Source organism: Pomacea canaliculata, linkage group LG8 (assembly GCF_003073045.1).
Source record: "Pomacea canaliculata isolate SZHN2017 linkage group LG8, ASM307304v1, whole genome shotgun sequence".
Lineage (NCBI taxonomy): Eukaryota > Metazoa > Mollusca > Gastropoda > Architaenioglossa > Ampullariidae > Pomacea > Pomacea canaliculata.
Window position 1 is genome coordinate 8367907 of NC_037597.1, and position 27671 is coordinate 8395577.

The 27671-nt window shown below is 36.4% G+C and overlaps 1 protein-coding gene across 1 annotated transcript; it reads left to right on the plus strand.

Moving 5' to 3' along the window:
* Positions 1 to 1782: 1782 nt before the first annotated feature.
* Positions 1783 to 27009, plus strand: LOC112570981 (xanthine dehydrogenase/oxidase-like). The gene is given in 40 exon segments (XM_025249744.1): positions 1783 to 1918; positions 4080 to 4218; positions 4578 to 4635; positions 5165 to 5261; positions 5501 to 5609; positions 6658 to 6784; positions 7108 to 7169; positions 7520 to 7564; positions 7841 to 7918; positions 8373 to 8447; positions 8723 to 8792; positions 8795 to 8866; positions 9404 to 9465; positions 9467 to 9572; positions 10320 to 10396; positions 10824 to 10917; positions 11776 to 11888; positions 12182 to 12363; positions 13068 to 13230; positions 14100 to 14310; positions 14574 to 14743; positions 15195 to 15314; positions 15821 to 16039; positions 17122 to 17185; positions 17564 to 17633; positions 18207 to 18228; positions 18230 to 18298; positions 18723 to 18764; positions 18766 to 18810; positions 19010 to 19201; positions 19914 to 20059; positions 20738 to 20819; positions 20938 to 21033; positions 21248 to 21376; positions 22649 to 22782; positions 23386 to 23500; positions 23799 to 23885; positions 24175 to 24342; positions 25155 to 25322; positions 25521 to 27009. Coding segments are annotated over 39 exon segments (4038 nt in total). The 5' UTR covers positions 1783 to 1918; positions 4080 to 4173; the 3' UTR covers positions 25575 to 27009.
* The last annotated feature ends 662 nt before the right edge of the window (positions 27010 to 27671 follow it).

Here is a 27671-nt window from a genome sequence, read left to right on the forward strand (position 1 = left end):
CTCTCGATCTCTCTCACATGCGCGCGCACACACAAATTCGTTAAGATCGATCAAGGACGTGGATATTAGTTTGTGGATCGATCTATCACTTTATGCAATAGGGAATTCTCTCGCTCCTTTCTCCTCTCTATCTCTCGCACGCGCGTGCACACACATAACAACAAACAAAATAATGACGTGCACAATTAAGCAATTATAAATAAGAGATTACATCAAAATTTTATATTTTTGTGGTCGAATCACCATTCATACAGATGATTTAGTCGAATTCTGTGTATGGGTTGTGCTCGAATTGACTGTCGACAGTTGTGGAATCAGCTCGTGCGCCGGTGTCGACGCGGAAATTGAATTGCCATCACCCCCCACACCCACCCCCATTTTCTGAAAAAATAATCAAACAGTCTGTGAGCCGCAAAAGGGTTAAATATTCTGAAGAAACACGGGAGGCACGGACTGTCCGTGACATCGTCCCTCTGAAGGTGTCACCTTGGGATGACATATAGTCTTACCTTGGACGAATTGAATTATAGGTTAATGACTGGGGCGAAATGACCTATATACGTGGCCGTTCATAATATCCTGAAGGTTTCTGCTTTGTTGTTGATGTTACTGTAATTCTGACTTTGCTTTCGTCAGTGTGTCTTCATTCCATATACGTTCGCGCTGTCTTTCAGTCTGTTATTTTGTAAGGTCTTGCAGTTCCCGCAATCAGGTTAATTAATGATTAATCAGGTTAGTAATACTGCGCTCATTGAGCTCTTGTATTGCTCAATTCAGTGACTTGAAAGGGTTCGTTGATGCTTAATTTTCGCATATTTGCCGTAGTCTGTCAAATTACTTTTTAAAGTCGATGAAGTTGGAGAGGAGATCGATATCTCACTGCAGTGCTTGTTGATCTTTTACTCTGAGAATGCGACAAATATAAAAGATCTGTTCAGCTGTGTACCTTCCTTATCTGAAAGTTGTTAATGTTACAGTTTCCAGTCCATCGGCTTAATAGTACGGCAGCACCTATAGATATAGATATGAGTGATAAACAGCTAGAGAGGTCGAGCCACAGTCTTTAGTAGCATAGCGCGGTATGTCAACCGACTTCACGCGCGGTATGCGGACTGCATATATACATGTATATACTGACTTGGCATCAATATACAGTGCGCAAAATATCGGGAAAAAAACAAACAGCTCAGTTACTCGGAAAAAAACCACCATGTTTCTTGTGTGCATGCAACGTGTGTTTTTTTTTTGTTTTTTTTTTTGCATACATTTTTATCTTCGCGCTGTGTGTGTATGTAAAAGAGAATTCTTGATTTTTTGACAATGGCCGGTGACAGACTATATATACAGTATTGCTATGCCAAACATGAGATATAGAGCTGAAGTCAGTGATGTGTCATCGTGAATTTACTTCCGTGTGTTTATGCTGCTGCATGGTTCTGCTAGAGGTACAGCTAGCTAGCTATACAGTTCCTTCGCCCTCGAGATAAAGGATATAGAGGCTTGACCACCTTTAACCGACTTAAGAGAACACTTGAAAGTTCAGAAAACGTCCGTTAAGTTCAACATGACATGCACAGCTAGATAACGAGGGTTAACAACCTTCAGTTTTTACCTCAACCACAGAAAGGCAAACGCTCTACTTCCAAGGTTATCGCATCCTATCAGAAACTGATCGTCCTGAAAAGCAAGCATTTTTCACACATGCATATTATAGCTGTAGCTGCAGAATGTCATTTTATCTGTCGCGTGTGTATGTAAATCTAGTATATATAGTGCGCGTGTACTGCAGTGTTCGCTCGGTAAAAATAAAACCCATCTAAAATGTCTCAACAGCAGCGTTTACATGTAACAATTACACGATATCGAGAACGCCCATATGTAGATGCCCTCTCTCTCTCTCAGTCTTAACAGCGCATGTGTGAGTATAATAATTATATTCACATATGTTTATTGTTTATATATCTATAATATAAGATCATCTTTATATATAAGATATATATATAAGATCATCTTTAGACGACAGTTAAATTATATAAAGCTCAAATTAAACAACATTTAAATCCTCGCATAGTATATATGGCACCTAAACAGTATAGAGAGTTTATCTACATGTATTGTACAGTCACTGCATATGCAGTCAGTAGATCGATCAGCTTTAAAATACTCTCATGCCATGCATATTCATACCATGGACGTGTATAGGTGGACTGCTGTCTGTCTGCCAAGACCGACGCTTAACCTCTTGAGAAGTTCTCCGTTGTTTGTCTCGGCGAGCCTAAACAAAGAATGTGATTGAACCGGAAGCTTTGTAGCCTAATGCCTCGTTTAAGTAGTTAACTGGAAAAAAAAATCGTCTGCCAGCAGTCCAGTAATACAATTCAAGTTCGTGATCTATATATGTGTCAAGTTATCGCATCTTTATCCGTCGTCATAAACAAGTTATCTGGTTCCATTCTATATAGATAACGACTAACTGGCGCAGAACCAGGTCGATGCTTTGTCATCAATCTGCATAAATTCAACTAAAAAATGAGAGCAAGTTTATCAACAGGAAACAAAAACAAAAATTCCGACACCACCACCACCCCCCTTCTCCCTAAACCCACAACAATCAAAACAACGGAATGCACTCGGTGTAACCGGATCCAGCCAATTGCGTATAGGGCGATCCGCGGCAGCTATGCAGTGTTTTACTTTCAGTTGCACAACACTTGCCCGCTGCATGTGGTGGGACTAAGATCAGCTTCTTTAAGGGTAAGTGGGCGCACTAAGACTGCTTGCATCTTTAGCGACTCTCGAGCTAGAGAAAAGGATACACCAGTATAGTAACATATATGTTAGCTCTCGATAAATAGGATGTTATAATTGATATCGCTGTCTGTTTTGTTGGTATTTTATTTACTCTCGTCAAACGGTTACATCTATATACGCGCGAGCGATCGAGGTGTGCCATATGAGTAAATACACAAATTAAAACTTTTTATCACTCGTTCCCGTTTTAGTCGCTCTGATCGTTATTTGTCGATTTGTATCGTAATTATTATTGTGCTATAGATCATAGTCAGATCATAGTCATTAACTTAATTTGTTTCTATCACCTACCACCACTCTATAAAAGTGTCTGTTGATGGTGTGCGTGTTTGTGTATGCGCGCGCATGTACGTGTGTACATGAGAGAGAAATTCATGTATATTCGGGAGAGAAATTCATGTATATTCGGTAGAAAGTATATGCGCTGGCTTTTATGGTCATATGACAAGCTCAGCACTATACGTTCCTTATCATCTGTCAACCAGAACTTTATTTGCCATGATGTGAACATATAAGGCCAAGGGATAATTTTAAACTAATGTCCAACTGAATTATCATAAGAAGCTGCGTTACTGTAGAGTGTAGACGCTAAACAGATATATAAGTTTTAGAACTAATTAAGGGCATGTAAATATACAGAGCAAGAGAACAATTATGTATGACATGCACACAGATGGGCAGCACACTTTTCACACTTTAGGATCACATGGGGTGGAAAACAAGATTGCATGTAAAACATATAGCCACCTAATTGTTGTGAAACTTATCAACAGTTAAATCACGTGTTGCCCTCTTTTTCTCAAGTACTGTTTTCTTGATGTAGCAAATCCCATTTCTTCTTGCTATCCTTCTCTTTATCTCATTTGTTTCTTCATCTCTGTTATTGTGTGTTAATGCATGCACAAAACCTTTAGGTTAACTTTCATTTTGGAGGGGGATGGTGGCACAGAATGATAATTAAATTACTTGTACACTATGACATACAGGCTATACTTGTGAAACTTTGGGGACCGGTTAATGAGGTGTGAATCTATGCATGTGCCTTTGTCTGTGGATGAACATAAAAGCATGATGTACTGAAAAAGTTTCAGAGTATGCAGAATCTAAAGTGATATATCAAGGTTGTATCATTTGTGACCCCAAATCAGACATGGGCAACAAATATTAATTTGTACTCCATTTTTTTGTGAGCTTAATTTATGAATGCCACAAGATAAAGCAGAGAAACAAGATGACCTGTATGAGTGAGGTGTCTGATTTTCTGACAGCCTATTTAGCTACAGGCACAGTTGGCAGCACGTCGATCCTGGCATCCATTGACAAAGTTCTTCTGAAGGGAACTGTAAATTGTTTTTGACAGCAATGTCTTACATCAGTAGACTTATCTTCTATGTCAATGGAAAGAAGGTATGTTATTATGCTTTCTGGGTTTTTTGACATGCTTTTATGATTTATTACTGATATGATTATTAACATACATACAGCCATGTGTGCACAGACATATGTGTGTGCATACACACACACTTCAAGAAACTTTTAAAAACAACACCATTCTTGATGTTTTGGAGAATAACTTGACGTATCAGATCACATAACTCACAATACCAGAAAATTGGACAAAGACAAGTTAATTACTTTTTTTGACAAACTATACCTGCAGCTGATGTTAGTCAAAGGTATCGTTAGGAAAGAAAGATATGCATGCTTATTGTTCATATATTTTATATTGTCACTTTGTTTGAGCTGCTTTTTTTTTTGGTATACAGATTGAAGTTGAGAATCCAGACCCAGAAGTTACTTTGCTGCAATATTTGCGGTGTAACTGTATCCTTTGATAATGGCAAATCCTTCTAGATTCTGAAATTCTTAAAGAGACTTTAAAACTGCAATAACAAATTTATATCCTTTTAAAATTAGTGGACAGTGGTGTTTTATTTTTTTGGGTGGGGAAGGGGAGAATCAGTACTCTATATAAAGCTCTCAACTTATTACATCTTTTGTAGTTTGATAAACAATGTTTTATGTCATTTGCAAGCTTCCATTATTTTAATAATCAGATCTACTTGGTTTACCTTTTAACCTGATTACAAGGTTGGACTAGTTTGCTGTAATACAGCCACAGCTGCAGCTGTTTTAAGCTAACTACCAAGAACCAAGCACTTTTCTTGCCTTTATTGTATTTGAAAGTCTGCCTCTTTTTTATCTTCTTTTTCTTTCCTTTCTCACAGTAATTTTGAAAATTCTAAAAACATTTCAGTATCAGTATCTCTGATTTAGAATAAATTTTGCATTCAAATATTTCGCTTCATTTTCTATATAAAAACCAATGTTGGCATCCTTGACTGAGCCTCAGTAAGACTGACAGGAACTAAACTAGGATGTGGCGAAGGTGGTTGTGGTGCATGTACTGTCATGGTCTCAAGATATTTACCAAATGATGACAAAATACAGTATCCTCAATACAGTGTGTGTGTGTGTGCATGCATGCACATATTTGTATACTGTATATATGCATTTACTTTGACTTTGTTTTTAACGAACTTAAGTTTTTTTTACTTCATATTTTTTGATTAGTTGAACGATTATGTAAAATAAAATTCACATTCAACAAGCAAGACATTATCAAGATAAATTATTTTATAAAGTGAAATTATACAGCATAAGTATGAGCCTTACCTATGGTTGTCAGACACTACAGTGTCAATGCATGTCTGGCTCCATTGTGCTCTATGCATGGTCTGGCTGTCATCACTGTGGAAGGCATTGGAAACATGCAAGCTGGCCTTCACCCAGCACAGGTTGTCTTTATTGTCATAAAGTAGAAGCATAATGATCATAAAAATGTTATCTAATATGAAACAACCAGAGTACTATGATTGATCATTTGGTGTATTATGTAAAAAAGATGCCAGACTTGAATCAGCTGATCAACATTTTGTCACCTTGAAAATATACACTATGTATATTCTGAATTTAATGGTTATTGGTTGCAGTGACTTGAACATGCATTTCATATCTTTTTATGTCAGTGTCAGTGCATATATGGCCTTTTTTTTCTTGTGAATATAATGAAAAAATCTGTGTGAAGTCACCAAACAGTTTGAGCGGTTAATTATAGAATAATTTAGTGGTGTCAGTGATTTGATCTTGAATGAAAGAATGAATGACTGAAAACAAACCTAACTTGACTTGAAAAGGTAAATAAACTGATTGATCATGTCATCAAGGCTGGTTTGTCAGCTACTGATAAAGATAACAAATTGAAACAATGTGCTTGACAAGATAGTATAATGTGCACTGAATTACAGAGCATGAAAGATAGGCAACTGAAGATTGTCAGAAAAAAATGTGCACTACTCTTCAAAACTATTCACTACAACTGCTTAGGGCCTAAAGGGAAAAGATGGTGAACTAACTAAAGAACCTCATCTTGTAAACAATTCACATTAATTGCCACCAGAAAACATCATCTAAAAGCCACATACTCAAAAATGCTCATCAGCAGTGTGCATGCATATGTGTGTGTGTGCTTGCCTATGCATGTGTGGCTTGAAAGTGAAGAAATGAGTGGTAAATAGTTGTGTGAGTGTTAAAAAATGCATGGGAGTGAGGGTAGTTACACAGTGTTTATTTTAATGTTCTTAGATTTTATCAGTAACACTATGTGTGTGTAGCATATAATTGTATCTTAACATAAGTAGTTACACTACCAGGGCACACAATATTCTTTTTGTTTCCATTATTATTGTGTCTGTGTGTTTAAAATTTTTTTTTTAAAGTGCTTTGAGCCTGCCTTAGATGGTGGGGTAAAGCACTATATAAATCAATTATATTATTATTGATCAGGAAAGACTAGCTTCTGCTCATGGGTCTCAGTGCGGCTTTTGTACTCCTGGGTTTGTCATGTCTATGTACACACTTCTTCGGAACCATCCAACACCTTCTGCACTGCAGCTGGAATCAGCCTTTGATGGTAAGGTGGAAGTTTCAATCCTGAGACTATAAGAGGCAATGGTTGTCACTTTTGACAACTATAAGTATCTGTCGTCTTTGAAAAGCTCCTTGGCATAGGTTTCTTAACTTTTTCAATGTTTTTTGGAATGGGTTTATACAGGAAGCGTCTTCATATAGATAGGTAGAGAGAAGAAATTAAAAAATGGGAGTTTTAAAGTTTACATTATTAAAAATAAACCCACTTTTGTGAATTTGAATTTCTTAATATTACCTGAAATACACTTATACATATTATAAAATATCAGAATCTCTTCTGATATTTACTGATGTATGCCTTTAAAGGGAACCTTTGCCGTTGCACTGGTTATCGTCCTATTATTGATGGCTACAGATCATTTATGAAGGTAATGAATTTTGGCTTCCTTTAGACAGATTCATTTGGGTGTAAAAATTATTTAAAACATATAGAATTTGTAAAACTGGTTAAAACTTGTACATATTTAAAGGCCATTCAAAACAACAGTTTTGTTTTGAGTTTTGTTTGAATGTTAAAGTAGGGAAGTGGATGTAATTCTTTAAATAATTTTTGTTTCATACTTGAAGTTATATCTTGGGAGGATTATACTAAATTTGACTATGGGTATACATTATAATAACATGATTTTTAATAGTAATATTACTTGTGTTGCTTAATTAAACAATATATTGTTTTATGAGCTGTATTACTTCATCCATGTTTACTTTAATATGGCAGGGGGATTGTAAGAGCAAGAATTGCTGCATGGATAATTATGCACAGGTATGGTGACCATTGTTAGACCTTTGCTTTTGCAATTTTTTTTAGTGTACATAAATATAAATGTTATGACTATGATGATGTATGGGACATGTGTTCACTAATGGTTTGTGATTACTCTTTTATTCTAAGTATTTTCATTGGCACAAGCATGTATGTGGACACTTTGTAAGTGCCATTAACTCTTCCATCAGTTAGGTATATATGTGTATCACAGATATTTATTTTTGTTGTATTCATGTATTAGTACATATTGATTCATATTATTTTATGTAACAGAGTGGATGTGGGAAGAATAACTGTTGCATGGTTGGAGGAAAAAATGCCAGCCTGACTTCTATTGATGGATCTGCTGAGGTGATTTAATTTGACTGCTTGATTTTAGCTACAACATTGGGAAACTTTTTTCCTCATTTCTTCAGCACTCATGTGGCCTTAGATTGACAATACATGTACTCTTAATTCTCTATCATCTAGTTAGAAATAATTCATTTTCCACTCAGGTCATTTACAAACTTTGTCAGCCGATAAGTAGGGAAGTATTACTGTTTATACAGTTTAGTAAACAATAAATTAGTAAATGATAGTTTATTCATTCCATCATAATATTAATATAATAATTCTATTTTATCTATATCTTTTTGTTTAATGATTTCATATTCATATATTAGTGTGGTTGTCTTTAGAAGTTTAATTTTGTCTGTCAGGATGACCAACAGTGTTAACTGTCTGAGCTGTATAACATATAAAGTGGTAATTGTAGTTTAAAAAGGTAATTATTTCTATAAGGTTTTCTCAATTTTGTTTTCAGAAGATAAAAAATTCTCAAGAAAAAGTAACTTTGTATGATCCTACACAAGAACCTATTTTTCCTCCAGATCTCAAAGTAAGAATGGACATATATTCATTTCAGTGAAGTGCAGAATGCGTATTAGGACTGTACATGTATATTACATCAAAACACTTTATCCAAAAGAGCTTTGGTACTTTTGTCTTTCAAACTTGATAAAATATTCAGATTGATGAGCATGCTGCAATATTTATAGGGATGTCAGGGCAGCTGATCAGCTAATTTTAAGTCTCCTTCACAGATAAGTCATTTAACAAATGTTTATAAATAATGATGTGACAAATATTTTTATTTAATTAATTTTTGTTCAGATTAATCAGAGGAATCTTCAAAGCCAGCCTTTGAAATTTACGAGTGACCGCATCACTTGGTATCGACCAACATCCTGAAAGAGCTTTTGAGATTAAAACAGCAGCATCCTGACTGCCGAATGGTTATTGGCAACACGGAAATAGGTGAACAAAAGAGAAAATGAACATACTGTACTTGACTGGCTCTTTCATTTTGTTTCTGTCATTTCTAGGGATTTAGAAGGTATTCTTTGAATGTAAACAAACCTGTGAATTTAAAAGTTTTGCCTTTGAATTGCAGTTATTCTGACTAAACATATACAAGTATTGGTACTGTAATGGCAATACTATTCACTTGTGGTCAAGTTTGGTGGACAGGAATTTGTAAGAAAACATTTGTATGTTTCTTGATTAGCCTTCCTGGAATCTTTTTGGTATATTTTAGCCTTGTTTAAATTTATTTTAGAGCTATAGTCAGTGGAAGGGAAAGCAATGTGCAGATCTATTTGCATGTTAAAATAAAAGCAAAGACAGTATGGAGGAAATGGTCACCAGGAAACATCACTTAGCCGCCCATGTTTACTTACCATTTTTTTTTACTAGGAAAGGATTGTAAATTATCTTTAAAAAGTCAGACTTTGGTCAGAGCCCAGGCATTTTAAAGACAGAATGGCAAGGAAGAAATCTCTTTTGCATTTGCAGGAATTGAGACAAAGTTTAAGAAGCAGTACTATCCAGTCCTTGTTGCTGTTACCAATGTTGCTGGAGTTGTTAGCTGTGGAGTACACCGAGGAAGGGATCAGGTTTGGCTCATCTGTCACTCTGAGCACACTGGACAACACGTTAAAAGAGGCTGTGAGAAAAATGCCAGGTACTGTTAAGTTTCAAGCTGTTTATGCTAAATATTTGAATCTATCAATGGATTCAGTCTCACAATATATTAGCTATTCGTGTTACATGTATTGATGGCACAAATATTTTGTTCATTTTAGGTTTGGGAAAAAGGATTTAAATATTGTTTCCCTAGCAACACAGACTGCTGAAAACTTATGGGTACAACAAAGGACCCATATACTTTCAGCAGTCTTTAGTCAAAGAGCCATGACTAACCATTGGTTCAACTGCAGGTAACCAGATGGATCTGCTCCATAGTAAAATAAATCACAAAGAACTAGATCATGGCAGCTACAGCGATGCAACTTCTCTGGAAAATAATGAATAGTTTACTAGGTCAAGGGGTAATGAATCTGGGTCATTCTCTGGGTTGGGAGGTCAGGGTGCTTGTGTGCAAATGTTGATGGAGACAGTCAGTGCTAGCATTTAGCCTACTGCACAGATATGCAGTCCGTTAGGAAACAGTGTTAATTACTTGCATTTGAAAGTTAAGTACAAAGTACACTAAAAAATAAAAAAGTTCATAAAATTTGTGACTTGTTGTCAAAGTTAAAGTTAAAAAGTTAATTGCAAAAAAGAAGATGTTGCTTTTAAAATGGTAGAAATATATTTTTTCTTGCTTCTTTGTCTATTTATGATTAAATTTTCCATATGCATAGAACTATTTGTATACATAATATCTAATATCTATATATATATATCTTTTCACAATTCCTCATCACAGAGTCCAAGACTAGAATATTCTCAGCATTCCTTGAGATGTTGCAGTGGTTTGCTGGGCATCAAATACGAAATGTTGCAGTAAGAATTATTTCATTTGTTGGTCAATAAAAATGATTCTACATAAAAATTACACAGGTGTTCATGTTCCTACTCATATTTTATTCATTAACTTTATCAGACAACCTGACTATTAGGAGCAGAGGGCTGAAGCTAACAAATAGTCCTATAGTCAGTGGCAGCCAGAGGCCTCACTGAACACTTCAGGTACTTCAACCCTAGACTGATATAATAATTAGCTCTGCTAGAGAGAGTTCAGTAGCTGGGGGCTCTGGGTAGTGTAGTGGTTAACTCTACTTAAAATAGTCATTAAAATAGGCTTTTCTGTTAAGTATTTAAAAAAAAGATAATTTCCTGTTTTACAGACATTTTAAAAATGAAGATTATTATTCTGGTACTATGTATATAAAATAGTATAACTGATTTTGTGCACTTTATTTCTGTGCAGGCACTGGGTGGTAACATCATGACCGCAAGTCCAATATCAGATCTAAACCCTCTCCTTTTGGCATGTGGGGCTGTGCTTCAAGTTGTTGGCATAGGTAAAATAAAAGTACTAAAACTTTTAACAACTTTCACTTGACATTGTGTTGCACAGATGTGTCTACTGCCAGGCCCTGAAGAGCTGAGGCAGCCACTGCTTACAGGGAGGTAAACCACAAACATGGAAAGGCATGAAGGCAGCTGGGGCATCCTGGATTAAGGAGAGATGCAAAAAGATTGATGCAGCATAACCTAGATCTTTCTGTCTCCTCAAGACCCTTACCAGTGAGGGCCAGCAGAAAACGTCTGTCCTTGAAGACAGCAAATAAAAGTTTCATGCCCGCAAATGGCAAAGCTGTGCTAGATGACGTCACAGACTCAAACATCCTACAAGACAACCAGGAAACAAAAACCAATCAAGTTGACCTGCAAGTCCTATACTAAGAGGTCAAGCAGGCCATTTCAAATCTAAAGGGAGGAAAGTCTCCCAGGGTAGACTACAGGGAGTAGAAGACAAACGTACTTCGTGTGCAGCCTAGTCACCTGGTCTCCAAGAGTCTCTACTTGCCACCGTCACACGGCAGAAACTGTCCAACATGACACCTTTCTGAAGACAGTGCTCTATGATGAACACTGTGGCAATCAAAAGAAAAGCTGGGTGACTAACAAGAAGGAGTGGACTGGGGGACCTTCTCACACAGGTGCCTGACCAGCCCCATTGGTTTGAAATCACTTCTTCTGTGCTCCATCATATCTCACCTACAACTGGTGCCTGCGATACCAATTACATGATGAAATGAAATGAATGTTGCACAGATAATTCATTTGCATGTTCTGAGAAAATCATTTTAAAATTAGAAGCTTCAGTAATGAGATCTTTAAATAACAAATTGCATTGTAGTCTGTGCATTTTTCAGATGGCACAGTCAGGAAGATCATAATGGATTCCAAGTTTTTTGTTGGATACAGACAAACTGTTGTGCAGAAATCCGAAATCCTTGTTTCTGTCCTGATTCCATTTTCACAAGAGGTAGTTCTATGATTCTGCATTTCTGTCTGAATGTTTCCTTGGTTGGTTGGTGTGGGGAGTGTGAGTGTGTGTGCATCATGTGAGAGAGAGAGAATGTATGTTGGTGTGAGTGCACAAATGAGAGGGTGTGTGTGCATGAGAGAGAGAGAAAGAAAGAGAACAAATAAAAGACAGTATTTGTGCCCGCATGTAGGGTCTTTCAAGTGAGAGAGTTATATATAAGAGTATGTGTGTAATATATGGATATATTTCTTATTCAATGTTTTGACATCACAATTTTGATTTTCTTCCAGAATGAATACTTCCTTGGATTTAAGCAAGCCAACCGAAAAGAAGATGACATTTCTATCGTCAATGCAGGTTTGCGAGTCTTGCTGGAAAAGGATACATCAGTTAGTGATGCATCATTTGCCTTTGGTGGCATGGCCCCAGTCACTGTTATGGCAACCAAAACCAGAGAAGGCATTATTGGACGGTAAGGGCCATTTAGGGGATTGGTCCATAAATATCACTGTTCCAAATGTTAAGAGGTAATAGAATTAATATAAAGATAAAGAATTCAATGGTAAAGGAATAATATGTAAAATGATCTCAGGATGAAACTATATAGTGTCTTCTTACATGTCAAACTGATTGTGTCTTATTCTCTATTTTGTGATGACCATGAACTCCTCTGGTAGAGCTTGACATCTAGAGAGATCTTTGGGGATCAGATGTATTGTGGTTCTTGTTGGTAGTAGACAAGACTGCAAAAAAGTGTTGCTGTGTTTGGTCCCTTTCTCTATGTTCACGTATGCACGGGGCGTTTATGCCAGTCTTCTTAAGATTGTAGTATTTGATGCTGAGGCAGAATATCCATATCCATGACAAGAAACTTGCTAAAGAGCTTCTGTGTGTATACTGCTTCTGCCATTTTTCTGCAGAACTGATGTTTTTTTTTCTTTTATTTACAATGAATTTGCTTGCTGCCTTGTATGATAAACTGGATTTTAGCTGCCCTTTCCTGCTGCTTTCCTTTGCCAGCCGGTCAGCTCTCATTTCCTGCAATCGCTGTATGTGCTGATATCCACTGCAGATTGCATGTGCATGCATTGTTTTGTGTGTGTGTGAGTGTGTGTGATAGAGGGGGTAAGAGAGAGACTGCATATTTGGTATAATGAAAATATTTTTGTGGACTAGGAAGTGGAATGAAGAATTGCTGTCCATAGCTTGTCAACTGTTGATGGATGATCTTCCTCTGGATCCTAGCGCCCCAGGTGGCTTGGTTGCATTTCGCCGAAGTCTCACTCTCAGCTTCTTCTTCAAGTTTTATTTGTCAGTTCTGAAGTCTCTTCACAAACAAGTGAGAGGAAATGAAAATTTAGATTCTCAGTTAATCCATGTGTTTAAAGAAATTAGCATGAAGATCTACCTTTTTTTTTTTAACCCAAAACTGTTAAGAGAATACCATCCCTCTCAGATAATGATACATGTACAACACTTATATTAGCATACAAAAAAGAAGACTCTCAAAAACAATTTTATTAGCATCATACCAAAACAAACTTCCATGGGAAGGCTTTAAAGATTCAGTGGAAAACAGCAGTTCTGCCAACAGACCTCCAATGTTCTAAACTACAGAAAACATCTCCCAGACCAGGTAGATAAAGACACTAATTTAACTCGAGTTCTTTCTGTAAAACAAGCAGCTGAAAATAAACTCTGCAAAGTGACAACAAAACACTGCAAATTGCACTGTGGATTCCCTAACATTGTGGAATGGTTGGCAAGAATAAAGCAAGAATAAATACATGCTAGCAAATCAGGGAGCAGAAAAATCACAAGAAGACATCAATGTCTGTTTGATGGAAACAAATATAATCAAATCCCTCTGCAGATCACCATGTACAGTCTTCATGAGTTACCATCAGAGCAATATTTGGACAAAGTGATTTAAATCACTAACTGCAAGACAAAAGCTTCCAAGTGCTGTGGAAGGAGATGTGTGAGAACAGTCCCTCTGCACAGCTAGGGCTGTGGAAACTGCAAGAGACCACTAAGTTTTCAGTTAGAACTGGCCTCTAAGCTCAAAGAAAAAAAGATGGGCATACAAAAAAACAAAAAAAAAAATCATTCATTCTTCAGCTCTGTTCTAGATTACCAGTTAATGATAATGATAAATAAAACTTAGAAAATATATGATAAACACAGTTAAAATCTTTATGTGGACAGGATTTGGCTGTAGAAGTACCTATAAAACAAAGTTACCTGAGTGCCCTCCAGCCTTTGGAGAGATCACTGCCTTGTGGTAGTCAGGTGTATGAAGCTGTACAAGAAGGACAGTCTCCTGATGATGCCCTGCACCGGCCTCTTGTTCATCAGTCTGCCTACAAACAGGCCTCTGGTGAAGCTGTGTACTTAGATGACATACCTGTCTCAGAGGGTGTGTAAATTGTCATGATTATGTTGCATTTTTTAACTAACTTATGCCAGTTCCATTAGTAAGTTTGTTTTTTCATAACATACATTTTATAATTTACAACGCATCTCTATTTCAAAGTTATTCTTTTACTGTTTGTTATAATTTACAGCATGCTGGTAGTAATAATTTAACAACTGTTAAGTTACAGGATTACTTCATTCTAAACAGTTACTTATGTGGTTGTAAGTTACAGATGGATTATGGTTTTTTCATGTCTTTGATAGGTGAGCTCTTTGCTGCATTTGTACTCAGCAAGAAAGCCCACGCTCGCCTTGTCAGTGTTGATGCCACACCTGCACTTGGTATACCAGGTGTGGTGGACTTCGTCTCGCATAAAGATGTGCCAGGTAGCAACGTGTGGGGAGTTGGAGAGGAAATCTTTGCTTCCTCAGAAGTGAGTTACACCTAACTCTGTAGTTAAGCTCCTTAGAGTTAAATGGGCTTGGAATTTTACATAGAAATAAGCACAAAGCATCACTTGGGATAACCTGAATTGACTCCAGGTAAGCATTAAAGCCCAAGGACTGTTTGGTATTAATACCAAGGAGGATAAGATGTCAAAGTTTCATCATCCATAAAGTTAGGTACTCATAACACTGACATTGGTTTATTTTTTCAACCCTTTATTTTTCTCAACTGTACATGTGAAATATTAACACACTTAAATGCTTACTAACATTGGCTCTTGGCGAAATTATAGTTCCCGACATTCCCAAAAGAGATAAAAATGGCTGATGATGTTTTAATGGGAAGGAAGTTTCTTTGATTTCTGATGCTTACAAAGGGAAATGACACTTAAGGGGAGAGATCAGAGACTAAGCAGCTGATACTGTTGCTACCTACAGGTGGTGCACCAAGGCCAGGTGATTGGTGTGGTGGTGGCAGAGACACAAGTCATAGCACAGCGTGCTGCGGCTGCTGTGAAAGTTGAGTATGAAGCATTAGACAGCACCATCACAATCAAGGTAACAAATCAGAATGTATGCAAATAGGAGTGTATGTATGAATATTATTTTCAAAAAGTTCACTGGTTTTAGTGCATTATCAATTACTTTGTTCTGTTCATTAGACACAAACCTTTGGCTACAAAATCACAATTTTCAACTGCATTTTGAAGAAAAGCAAACTTCATATCTTCAATATCACAAAAGTAGATTTAATTTTAATATTAGTACCTCATTAGCATGATCTTGAAGCTTCTCAATTTAGTGTACCAAAATGTAGATTCTAGATCAATCCCTGTGGACTTTTCCAAAAAAAATTGAGGGAAAGAAAAATCACACCAGATTTTTGTGAAGCTCTGTTGGCAGCACTATTTTCTGTTAAACTGCCAGCAGCTCTGGGCTAATTTCACACTGAAATTCTCATTTTTTTCTTCTGCCTCCCTTCCCTTTGTTTTTTTAAGTTAACAAATGAAAAGAAATGCACAAATATTTAACATCAAGTTTAAATGTGTATTTTTCCCCTCCAGGAAGCCATCAAAAAGGGTTCTTTTTTCCCTCCCAAGCATGAGATCAAACGTGGGGATCTTGCAGCAGGTTTTGCAGCATCTGATCATGTTTTGGAAGGGAAGGTTCACATAGAAGCTCAGGAACATTTCTACTTGGAATGTCATTCTGTGCTGGTAAAGCCAGGTGAAGATGATGAGATGGAGGTGATTGCAACAACACAAGGGCTTACAGGTGTTCAGGTATAGTTCGCAGTAAAATACATTCTGCTTAATTCTAATTATTTCATATTTGAAGATCAAAATTTAAAAAAAATTTTGCTTACTCAGTTTTAAAGAAGGCATAATTTTTTTATTGTTCTAACGCTTTAACCTACTTTTGATAATCTTTAATATCTTTTTCCTATGTTGTAATTTAGTAGTAATTTAGAAAATTGGTAGTTATCTGTGCTTTTGATATGAAAGAAGCTTTAGTTTTTTTTACAAATATTTATAAAATATAATGTTTATATTTGTTATAAAGTAATGTAATGTTATGCATATTATAATGTAATATCTCTAATGTAATTTTATAATGTTCTTCTTTTTGTTCCTAATCACCCCCACAAGACCACAACTACACCACGCTTGTGTTCTATTTTAAATTGCAGTTTCTGTAGCAGGGGTTGTTTTACAGTGTGTTTTACAGCCCCAATCCCAACCCTCCTCCTTCATCCAGGTTTGGGACTGGCAGGTTCCCCGGGGGGTTTCTAGGCAGCGTTAATTTTATAATCTGTTGTTATCTAATTTTATAATATATATCTAATGTTTTCTGCATTGGCTTTCGCATTCAGTACAAACTGTCCATACTATGTTTTAATTTCTGTGGGCTTCTGCTCTGACTTTCTTTGAACTCATCCCCGATATCCCAGTTAGACAACTCGACTCCTCATCTGACGACTTTCTCCAAACTATTCCTGTCACCAAAACAACAACATACAGTCACAAGATTTTGAGTTACTGAGCAGTGAAACAATGGAACTCTCTCCCCTTCCATATCCTACACCTACCCACTATTGAATCCTTTAAACATGTACTGACAATGCACCTCTTCCTTTAGCATTACTCCTAACACTTTTAGTCATAATCTGTACTGTTGTTTATCCTTCCATCTTTCATATGTTGTTTGTTTGTTCTTCATATATATAGGTCCATGTCTCATTCTTGTTCTTAAGTGCTAAGAGCATATGCTCCTTAGGAGTGTGCGTATGTGCTATAAAAGCTTTGCATTTATTATTATTATTCTTAATGTTATATATTTACTGTTTTTTTGGGTTTTTTTCAAGGAATGCCTAGCTCCTGCTTTGGGTGTTCTTCAGCATAAAATTGTGGTTCGAACAAAAAGGCTTGGTATGTCGCTTTTCAATAAATAATTAAATGACTAGATCAAGATATTATTTCTTGATGCATACTTATGGCATTCATTAATGTGAATCTTGATTAAGATTAATAAAAGTGTGGGATTAAAGTTGAGGGTTAAGTAGGTACACGTCTTACTCGCTTTCTTTCATAAAACAACAATAACAACAACTATTTTGATTGTATCATCATCAGTAATGTAGTATTTTTTAATCATTCTCTAATTTGTGAGTTTTTTTTTAAGTGCCAAGCTGTATTGTTGCTGTATTGCCATAACATGTTGCATACCGCACTATGTAGTTGTTAGTGTATTATTGTTGTATTATCATATTATGTGCCACATTGTTATTATTATTTGGTTTTTCTTAGGTGGAGGGTTTGGTGGGAAAGAGACCAGAAACATACCTGTAACACTTCCAGTTGCTGTTGCTGCTAAAAAGTAAATTGATTAAACATTTTCTTTTGAGACTTCATATAGGACAGCTTAAAGATCATGCAGTTGTTCTTCCTTCAGGTCTGTCCCTCAAGTCCCTGCAAAGCTCATTCTTAGAATTTACAGCAGTATGGAAAGTTTATCATTTTGCTGTTTTGGAATGAAAGAAACTAACCACTCACATATTCCTTGCTAATAAGAAGCGTATTGTCAAATTGAATTGTGTTATGTAATATAACTATAAGGCATTACTGTCAAGGGAAAAGAATTAGAATCACTAATGAGCAATTACAGACAGTTAAAAATAATACATAAAGTGCTAATCAATAATGCAGTGTCAATTTAGGGTTCAAGAAAAATTTTATGATCGTTATCTACAGTCTTGTAAATGTTAAGAAAAATCTAGAATTTGGGGCTTTTAGGCAGCACTTTTCAGAAACACTCTTGAACCACATCCTTCTTTTGTTGATAAAGGATAACTGCAGTTTTGATTTTGTTAATCTAACAGTTACATTGTTACTACTTGATAAAAGAATAGTATAAGTAATTTTTCTGATGGTGTTTATTGAAATTTTACAGATTGAAACGTTCTATACGCTGTGCTCCTGGACCGGCGATGAGGCAAACTGATGATGACAGGAACACGTCATCCAGTTCTTGGTTGCTACAAGGTACTTTAACCTTGATAATTAGATCAATAGTTTTGTAGAGCTGTTTTCATCACATTTAATGAAAATGATGTTTAGAAACATTAATTAGACATGTTAGCTTTTGCAGGTTATATCATAGAGTTAATCAGCGTGGTACAAGTACAAAGATTAAATGGGTGTAAATAGATACATACCTTTCTTTGACTTTCAAAATGGGAATAAAATTCAGTTGAGGAAAGGTTTATGCCACATTGGTGTTTGTTTTTTAAATTTAATACTTAAAAATGTAAGGAATATTGCAGAGAAACTGAATGTTGTACCCATAGAGATGAACACCTAAAGAGCAGACATGCCATTCAACCACTGGTCAGTCTGGCTACTGAAAGCAAAATCAGCTGTAATCCTCCTGGTGGGAATGAAGTCATACACTGCCTTGTGTTTACAGGTGGGGTTTACCTCAAATGGAAAAATTCTTGCACTGGAGGTTGGACGTGTACCTTAATGCTGGTGTATCTACGGATCTATCAATTGGAGTGAGTACACTTCATTATCTAGCTTTTCACATTCATCTAACTAAACATCAAAGTTTGCCAAACTTGATAAAGAAGGGTACAGTTAATTGTTGGTTTCCTGTACATTGTGTTATGGCAAGTGAGACAAAAGTTACACACACATACATATGCACATACACATTTACTATCTATACATGTTATGCCCTGGTCACTGATACAGGTGATGGACCGTGCATTATTCCACGCTGACAACTGTTACAACATTGCCAACATTCGGACCACAGGTCACATGTGCAGAACTAATCTTCCTTCCAATACAGCATTCAGGGGCTTTGGTGGACCTCAGGCCATGATAATTGCAGAAACGTGGATGAGTCATGTGGCTTATTCCCTTAAAAAGCTACCACATGAGGTAAGCAAGCAGCGGCTTTGTATGTATTTATGTTTAGACTTTGGCCAGCCAGTGCAAACACCTAATTTGAAGATACTTTCGTATTTTCTTTTTATAGATCTGTCAAGAGTCATTTTCAAAAGAGATTTTTCCAATGCTTCAAACTCCTATTTTGCAAAGTCTGACAAAATAATCCTTTTCCATTTACAAGAGTAAAGCCTTGACATATCAACGTGCATATGAAGAGGTCCAATTCAAATTCAATGCTTGGAGAAGTGCTCATTTTTAGAGCAGAATGCCACCAATATGATGCTCTTTAGAGCCTGTGAATGGAAAGCTTCTCCCTGTCTACTCAGCAGCAATGGAAAGATTGAAAAAAATAATGAAAGACGAAGTGTGTATGCTTTCTACATGTTTAGGCTTATAGTGGACCACCTGTAGCTCAGTACCATGTACAGGGGCCACAAAGAACTGGAATGTCTTAATCTTTACCTATCTTTGAATAAACTAAAAAGAGCTTATTTAAAAAATAAAAGTCACTCCAATAGACTTTAAGTGAGGCAGCAATTCAACACTTTTTCTGCAAGATCTGTAGTTGGAGTTTATGAGACAACTATTCCCATTTTGATAAGTGCACATTGTCTGGTGTTATAATAATAAAACAAAATGTTTAAAAAATTTCTCATATTTAATAGTAATCCTTAAAATTTATCAAATACGTTTTTCTTGTAAGGTGAGAGAGATGAATTTCTACCAAGAGGGCAGCTTTACTCACTTTAATCAGGTTTTGGAGCAAGTGACATTGCAGCAATGCTGGAAAGATTGTTTAAACATGAGTCAGTTTTCTGAGCGGCGTAAAGAAGTCACCCTCTATAATAGGTGAGCATCAATGTGCTAGAAGCATTGTTTATGTTCAAAGCAATGAATTTTTTTAGGTCATTTAATTAGTATGATGGTTATATGTGTTTTAGTATTTTTTAATGAAGTTGGTCATTTGAAATGCAGTATTTAGATAAAACTCTTATAGCAGATTAACAAATGATCTCATGATCTTGTGGTCACTTGGTAGTGAGGAGAACCCTTTTTTTGTGAGGGTGATGCCCATCTCTAACTCACCTTCCCCATTTCTCTAAGGAGTCAGGTACCCATTCTGCAGCTGGGTCAGCTATGGGAAGTACACGTTATCCAACTGGGGATGTGATTGCTGTAACAGCTAGGCAATCTGTTTCCCCTGTAACAGATGAGGGGTGAATAGTTTAGATGACAAAACATGTTTTTATACTATGTATATGATATGTTAGCTGTGTAAATAATGTTGCTGCTTCCCTGCCTCATGCTAGTTACTAAGGTATGCATAATTTTGTAACTATGAAAATGGGTAAAAGGAGTAATGTGACTATAATGAATGCCAGGTGTAAGGGCTTTGAACTGGTAATGAAGCCAAAACATGGAGAGAAGTAATTAATTATCAGTCTACTGAACCTACACAGTCAGAAATAACTTTCATCAGAACAACATTGAAAAACCCCAAAAGATGGCATCAAAATTTTGTTGCAGTGAAAATCGTTGGAGGAAAAGAGGACTAGCCATTATACCCACCAAATTTGGACTTTCCTTCGGCAAACTTGATATGAACCAGGTTTGAATTCTTTCAAAGATAGCAGCTTGTGTAGCAAATCATACATAGCTTGGTAATCTTGTTTGTTAAGAAAATGAGAAAAGATTATTTTTGCTGATTGTAATTCTTTTTTCTTCAGGGTGGGGCACTGGTCCACATCTATGTGGATGGATCAGTTCTTGTGGCACATGGTGGTGTTGAAATGGGACAGGGGCTGCATACAAAGATGATACAGGTAGTTTACTTTTTTTCCTTTAAATGTAAGTTGTATTTTTTAAAGTATTCTTGCACAAAGGCTACGTCTTTTGAGTGTTGTGTTCAATTTGACAAAGTAATTTTTTAATATGATGGATTTCCCCCCGTAAGTGGTAATGAAAGAGTGATATTAAGATGCATTGTTTAATTTTAAATTCTTCCATTAAAAACATGTAAATCTTATAATTGTTTAGGTTACAAGCAAAGTTCTTCAGATTCCAACAACAAAAATCACAATCCTGGAAACTGCAACTAATACGGTGCCAAACACTTCACCCACTGCAGCCAGCATGTCATCGGACATTTATGGGGAAGCTGTCCGGGTAAGTGCCCCTATTTTCCTAGACACCTTTTTCTTTCTTTTGCAAATCTTTAGCTTGAGCTAGAGTTTCCTACGTCACAGCACTATCCTCACTGTTATGACAACATTACATGAGCCTGAAACTTTCTTGCTTTTCAGAATTTGTGAATACCATGTATGCTCTTGTGTAAAAATGTTTAAAATTACAATGCATTTTTTTGTGACAAACAACTGACAGCATGAGATTCTGTTAACCTTTTGGTAAATTTATTCATTTTAGGCTTGACTCAGGTTTTCTGTTTTAGGCTCAGTTCTATTTGAAAATTGTGATGGACTTTTATGAATAGATTTTGAATGTTGGATAGAAAGTATAGATATCAGCTTCACTTTAGGATATTTACAAGGTGATGGTTAAGAATAACTTGAAGCAAAGAGTGAGTGCACTATAGAAGGGGTGTCACAACCTCACCATGCAGGCACACTACAAGTAACAGAAAGAGTGGAGAGAGTGCTAGACAGACTACGGGATTGTGGATCAAATTGAACCCCAAGAAGTATACATCGCACAGGATTGAGTTAAATATGTGAGATATCCTGTGCTAGCGACTGGTATAGAGATAGGTCCTGAGAAGTGCGAGAAGGTGAAAACTGGCCAGTGCCCAGGACACATGAGGATGTACGACAGTTTCTCGGATTCACAGATATTTCGTGAGATGATTTTCGACAATCACCATATTCAATATTGTCACCATTGTCAATACTACTGCTGACAATATCCTAAGCAAAGCGTTCCTCTACAAATAAATGCTATGGCTCTTAAATTCACAAAAATATTATGATGTAAACGTCTTGGCATTTAGCATCCAGGTTAAAACAAAATGCTTTCCATTCTTAATCCACCATTCTCACTCCAGCCTCATCTTGTTTACTCTGTTTAATGGTTCTCTACCCTTGAGTCAAAGCTCTGTTGAGGTCATTCATACTCATTGACAAAATGACGTCATTCACGCGGCATGCACTACTTACTTTATTTACATAAAGAATATAAACATTCTTAAGAAGCCCTGTGGGATAACTTAAAATAACCAGTTTCTAGCACAAAGAAAGGACGTTTTTTGAGGGTGAAAATAATTAGGGCATGGACTGATCCATGACAAGTGGGTAAACTATAAAAGAGGATTCCTCACTACAGGAAGTAAAAGACAAGAATATTTAAACTGTAGCATTTAAAGACAGGATCTGGTATTGTATACAGTAATAGTCTAAATAATTGTATATAAAAAATTTCTGTCAGGAGGCTTGTGAGACTCTTCGCACCCGACTGGACAGTTTTATCCACTCCACTGGCAGGACAGGGATGAGCTGGGAGGAACTTATTCGAGCTGCCTATGAGAGTCGAATAAATCTTTCTGCTTCTGGATTTTGCATGTAAGCATTTCACTTTCATTCTACAGATGGTTGATTGCATGCATCCATGACTTACAAAGTGTATTCTCAAATGTGTATTTATCTTTGCAAAATGTCTATTGTTCCAATCCAAGTCTCCTGTCCATCAAATCATCTGACAGCTTGTTAACATCCTAACATATGTTTGATTTGTATTTTATACTTAATCTGAATGGATGAGTGAGGATTTAAGGATGAAATGTTCTTTTATCATTTACTTTATAAGCTGACACTTTCTACACTGCTCCCCAGCATAAGAATTTTCTCCCATGGTTGAACAATCACTTTTCAACTAATGATGGTATTCTTCATTTCTATTTTTTGTTTAGTCTTTCGCTATTGTATGAATTCTGACTCCAAGAGAAAGAGAGAGTGTGTGTGTTTAGGTTTGGACAGACGTGTTTGACAAAAACTGGAGAATAGAGAAATATAATATTCTATTATCATTTAATTTGTCATTCATTTCAAGTCTGAATATATTTCTTGCTAAACCCAGAGGGATATACTGATAACCTTACCACTATAATCAACAAGAGTAAATATTTTGTTTATTATTCTCCAATCTCTTGCTGATCTCTACTGCAGTATCCCAGACATTGGCTATGACTTCAGTACTGGAGAGGGCAAGCCATTTTCTTATTATGCTTATGGTGTTGCTTGTTCTGAAGTGGAGATTGATTGTCTAACTGGAGACCATGTGGTAAGTAGGAGCCTAATATTGAGTCAAAGAAACCCTAATGATCTGAGATATTTTCTCTTCTAATGTCTGATTACATGTAGAAATGAATGTTTTCTTCCACTCAAGTAAGTATAAGCAGTGTGTCTTGTTGTCCATTAACTTTTATAGGGAGTTTTTAGAATTGTTTATAAATCTTTTAAAAGATCTTATGTTAAAACACTTGCCTCCCGTTTGTACAGTTGTTTTAAAACTAACATTCATCATAAATGAGTAACATTAACACAAGTATTTAAATGAACTTTCATTCATTTCACTGCAGGTCTTGCGGACAGATATTGTGATGGATGTTGGGAAAAGTTTAAACCCAGCTATTGACGTTGGACAGATTGAAGGGGCTTTTGTTCAGGTTAAAAGAGACTTTTATGCCTTGTGTTTTTGTACAGCCTTAAAAACATATGCACACCCTTTAAATGCTTTTGATATGTACATCTTAGATTTTCTTTTAGTAGAGAAAAATGCCTCCGTCCTCAATGTTGAACATCTTTAATTTTTTTACTTTTCAGTTTCTAGGTCATCAACAGTAGAAGTAGTTTTTCAGAAATATGTATTCTAGCAAACCGTAAAAATGCCAAGTAGTTTTATAGTGCATTGTTTCTTAAGTGATGGTGTTTGAGCTGTGGACTGTTTTGCTTCAGGGTTATGGACTAGTGATGTTGGAGCAGTACAAGGTGCAGCCAGATGGCACTCTGCTGACACGAGGCCCAGGAACCTACAAGATCCCTAGCCTGGGCAACATTCCAAAAGTGTTCAATGTTTGTCTTCTCCAGAACAGCAGAAACCCCAGAGCTGTTTTCTCATCTAAGGCAAGTTAGGCAGCACATGCTGGCAACAAAGTTTCCCTTAAACCTTTAGTTGTTAGGGAGTGATGTGTTAGAGAGGGCGCTTATCTCAGGGCCAGCTTTGTGTGAGAGTAGTGCCCATTTCCTCTCCCTCACCTGCCCCAATGCTGTGCTGGCTTTACTTATTCGGCTTCTTACATCTTTATCTGCACCCACAGCCCTGGTGTATAGGTCACATAGTGGTCTTTGTAGAGGACCAGTGATCTTGCTGGCAATCTTAACCACCCTCATAAGGCAAGCCTTCTCTTTGATTGATAGAACGCCGAACCACACTGACAGGCTAAGTCTGAGAGTGCTTTTAATCAGGCTGTGATACACTGTTTCAAGTACAGGGCCACTAACACCAAAATTCCTTAATTTCCTAAGCTGGTGTTCTTTACTTGAAATGATGTTACTGTTTCCTAGAAGGAAAGTTTGTTGTCCAAGACTGTGCCAAGGTACTTAAAACTTTGCACCTGTTATAACATCTCATCACCAATAACCAAGAACGTATAAACAGGTTGGTGTTTCCTCCTATCAAGGACCAGCTCTTTAGTTTTAGAGACATTGAGCACCAGAAAGCTTTCTTCAAACCATGCATGTAATTTTTAATGTAAGAAAATAGCGTGCCAGTCAGTCCTTATCTTGGAGCTGAGCAACCAATGCCATGTCAGTGGTATAACATAAAGTACTTGAAGAAAAACAAGTAACTTTTGGTTTCGAAAGGTTAGACAAAGTCCAAGTGACCTTGATAGTAGTGATTGGTTTGTTAAACATCTTGATTTGGATGTTTACAGGGCATTGGGGAGCCTCCATTATTTTTGGCTACATCTGTGCTCCAAGCTGTTCAAGATGCAGTAGCTTCAGCAAGACAGGATGCTGGTCTAGAACCTTTCATTATCCTGGACACCCCAGCTACCCCAGACATCATTCGCATGGCCTGCCAAGATCAGTTCACAAAAGAGGCAAGTTGGTAGTTTGATCACAAGCACGTCAGACACATTGTGTGTGCGTGGGTGAGAGAGAGAGAACGAGCCCTCAAAAGGCTATAAACATGTGCAAATGAAGCAGAGATTTGAAGCGTACAGTTATACCTCACTGTGAAGACAGGTAAAAGCATAACTTGTAATAAATATTATCACATCACTTTTTGTCTTTTGCAGTTTGAAAACCTTCCTGTGAATGGACCTGTTCGTCAATGGTTTGTGAAATTATGATGACTTTATGACCTTCAGACTTCCCTAAGAATATCACCAGCATTTTTTCAGAAGCTGCAGAAGGTCACAAAGATCACATGGCCACAGATGTTTTGCTTTGTTGTGTTCGTTTGTGAAATAACACAACAGATTGTCAGAACTTTGTCTGCAGTGATATATAGGCCAGATTTTCTTTGCATTCTTTGGACTTGAGACAATAAAGGCACACATGTTTATGGAAGTATGTGCGCACTTCTAAAGATTAATGAACTACGTTTCTTTGTTATTCAGACCAGCTGTTGAGAAAATCATGTTAGTAAAGAAACAATTGGAAAACAGTTTCTTGGATAATCTGGGTTGTTTAAGATTTAAGAAACCTGAATATTTGGTTTTATATTGAAATTGTATTCTAATATTGTACCCATAAAGCATGAGATACCTACATCAATTTGCTTACTTCTTTGCTATTTAGTCATTTTAATAAATTGGATATAATTTTTAATTGCTTTTTACAGAGAAGAAAGGACAAATTATAATAAATATATGATAAAATGTGGTGGAATATATAATGTACTTGGAGGGAGTCATTTTCAAAATACCTTTGAAATTTTTGTCTTAGTTGTTTTAGGATGGAAGTTTGTGAACCTGTCAAGATATGCATTTATACACATAATCATGAATTCCAATTATAGAAAAAGAAGAGAAACCAAGCTTTTGAAAAACATATATTCAAATATATATCATTGTGAGTACATTGTATGTGCCATATATTATTATTATTGCTACCATATATTGAGTAGAAACAGCCCTTTTTAAACTACTTTTATTCTCTTTAATAATATTTATATTCTTTATTGCTTTGTGCTGTTTATACCCAAAAAAGTTAATCAAAATCTGATAAAATGCACTTTAATGTGTAGCAACACTTGGTATGAAAATGTGTTGCCTGATATCTTTGTCTCTTGAAACGCCTTAGACATCTCTCAGGGAAACGGGAGAGCTGCTTTGGTATGTAAGAGTATGGAGTATGTGCCTTACCATTAGTCAGCTTTGTACCTTCAACTTTGTGCTATGGATGATAGGTACTGTCTCGCTATTAGTTTTATTAGCTCACATCACATTAGCACAATGGCATAGAAACCAGGGGGGTAGGGGAGCAGCTGCCCCCTCAATAAAAGTTCCCTTACCCCGGCAATGCTTGAAATGTAAAAAAGGTACAGAAACAGAGAGAGAGAGAGACAAATCATTATTAAGGAAGGTAACAGAATAAGCAAAAGTTATGCTTCTTTACATCTAGTCCTTGATCTATAGAAAGGGTGTTTTTTTTTTTTGGCACAATGGCTTCTAAACCTTGAATGTGATTAATCTGATAATAAGTTGATCATATTCTGAATGTTACATAATTTCTTGTGATATTATATATTATTCTTAATAAAGCAGATTGACTGGAAAGATACTGATTTCATTCCAGATATTCATTTCTTTGGACGGCTAGGTGTCAAAGATTGTGTTGACAGGATATGAAACACACTAGATACAAAGCTGGCTTTACACCATAGATATGTAGCCTTGCTTCCTAACGGTATTTTTCATCCTTTCTCAATTCACCTGGCACATGAAGCTCTCAACTCACAGCATGGAACTACTCATTTTAGAATGTATGTGTTCCTAATAATAATGAGAAAATAATAAAAAAAATTATTACCATGTTTGTGAAACACTTATTGTTGACGTACTTAATAATAACCCGAAAAAGTAAAATTAGGTAAGGTAAAGGTCATCCCCTAACCTTTTCTGGTCGTTGAGGGGTTGGGGTAACGTGAGGGCAGTTCGCATCCTATCTCTCTTGCTACATTACCTTCTCCAACCCTGTATGGAGACAGGTACCTGGCGTGTTCTGTTCTTATACGCCAGCGCTCTAACTACTCGGCTATCCGCTTCCAAATAATATATAGGTGCCCTTTCTGTTTATAACATAGGCTTTGTAGTTTCAAATGCTTGGCAACAGTAAAGTTGCTGCAGTGCCCTATTTTATTGTTGTCAGTTTGATAACAGTGTCAGCATCAGTTGTACACAGATACAGACCTTGTGAAAGATTTCGGGTAGACTGTAGAGGGC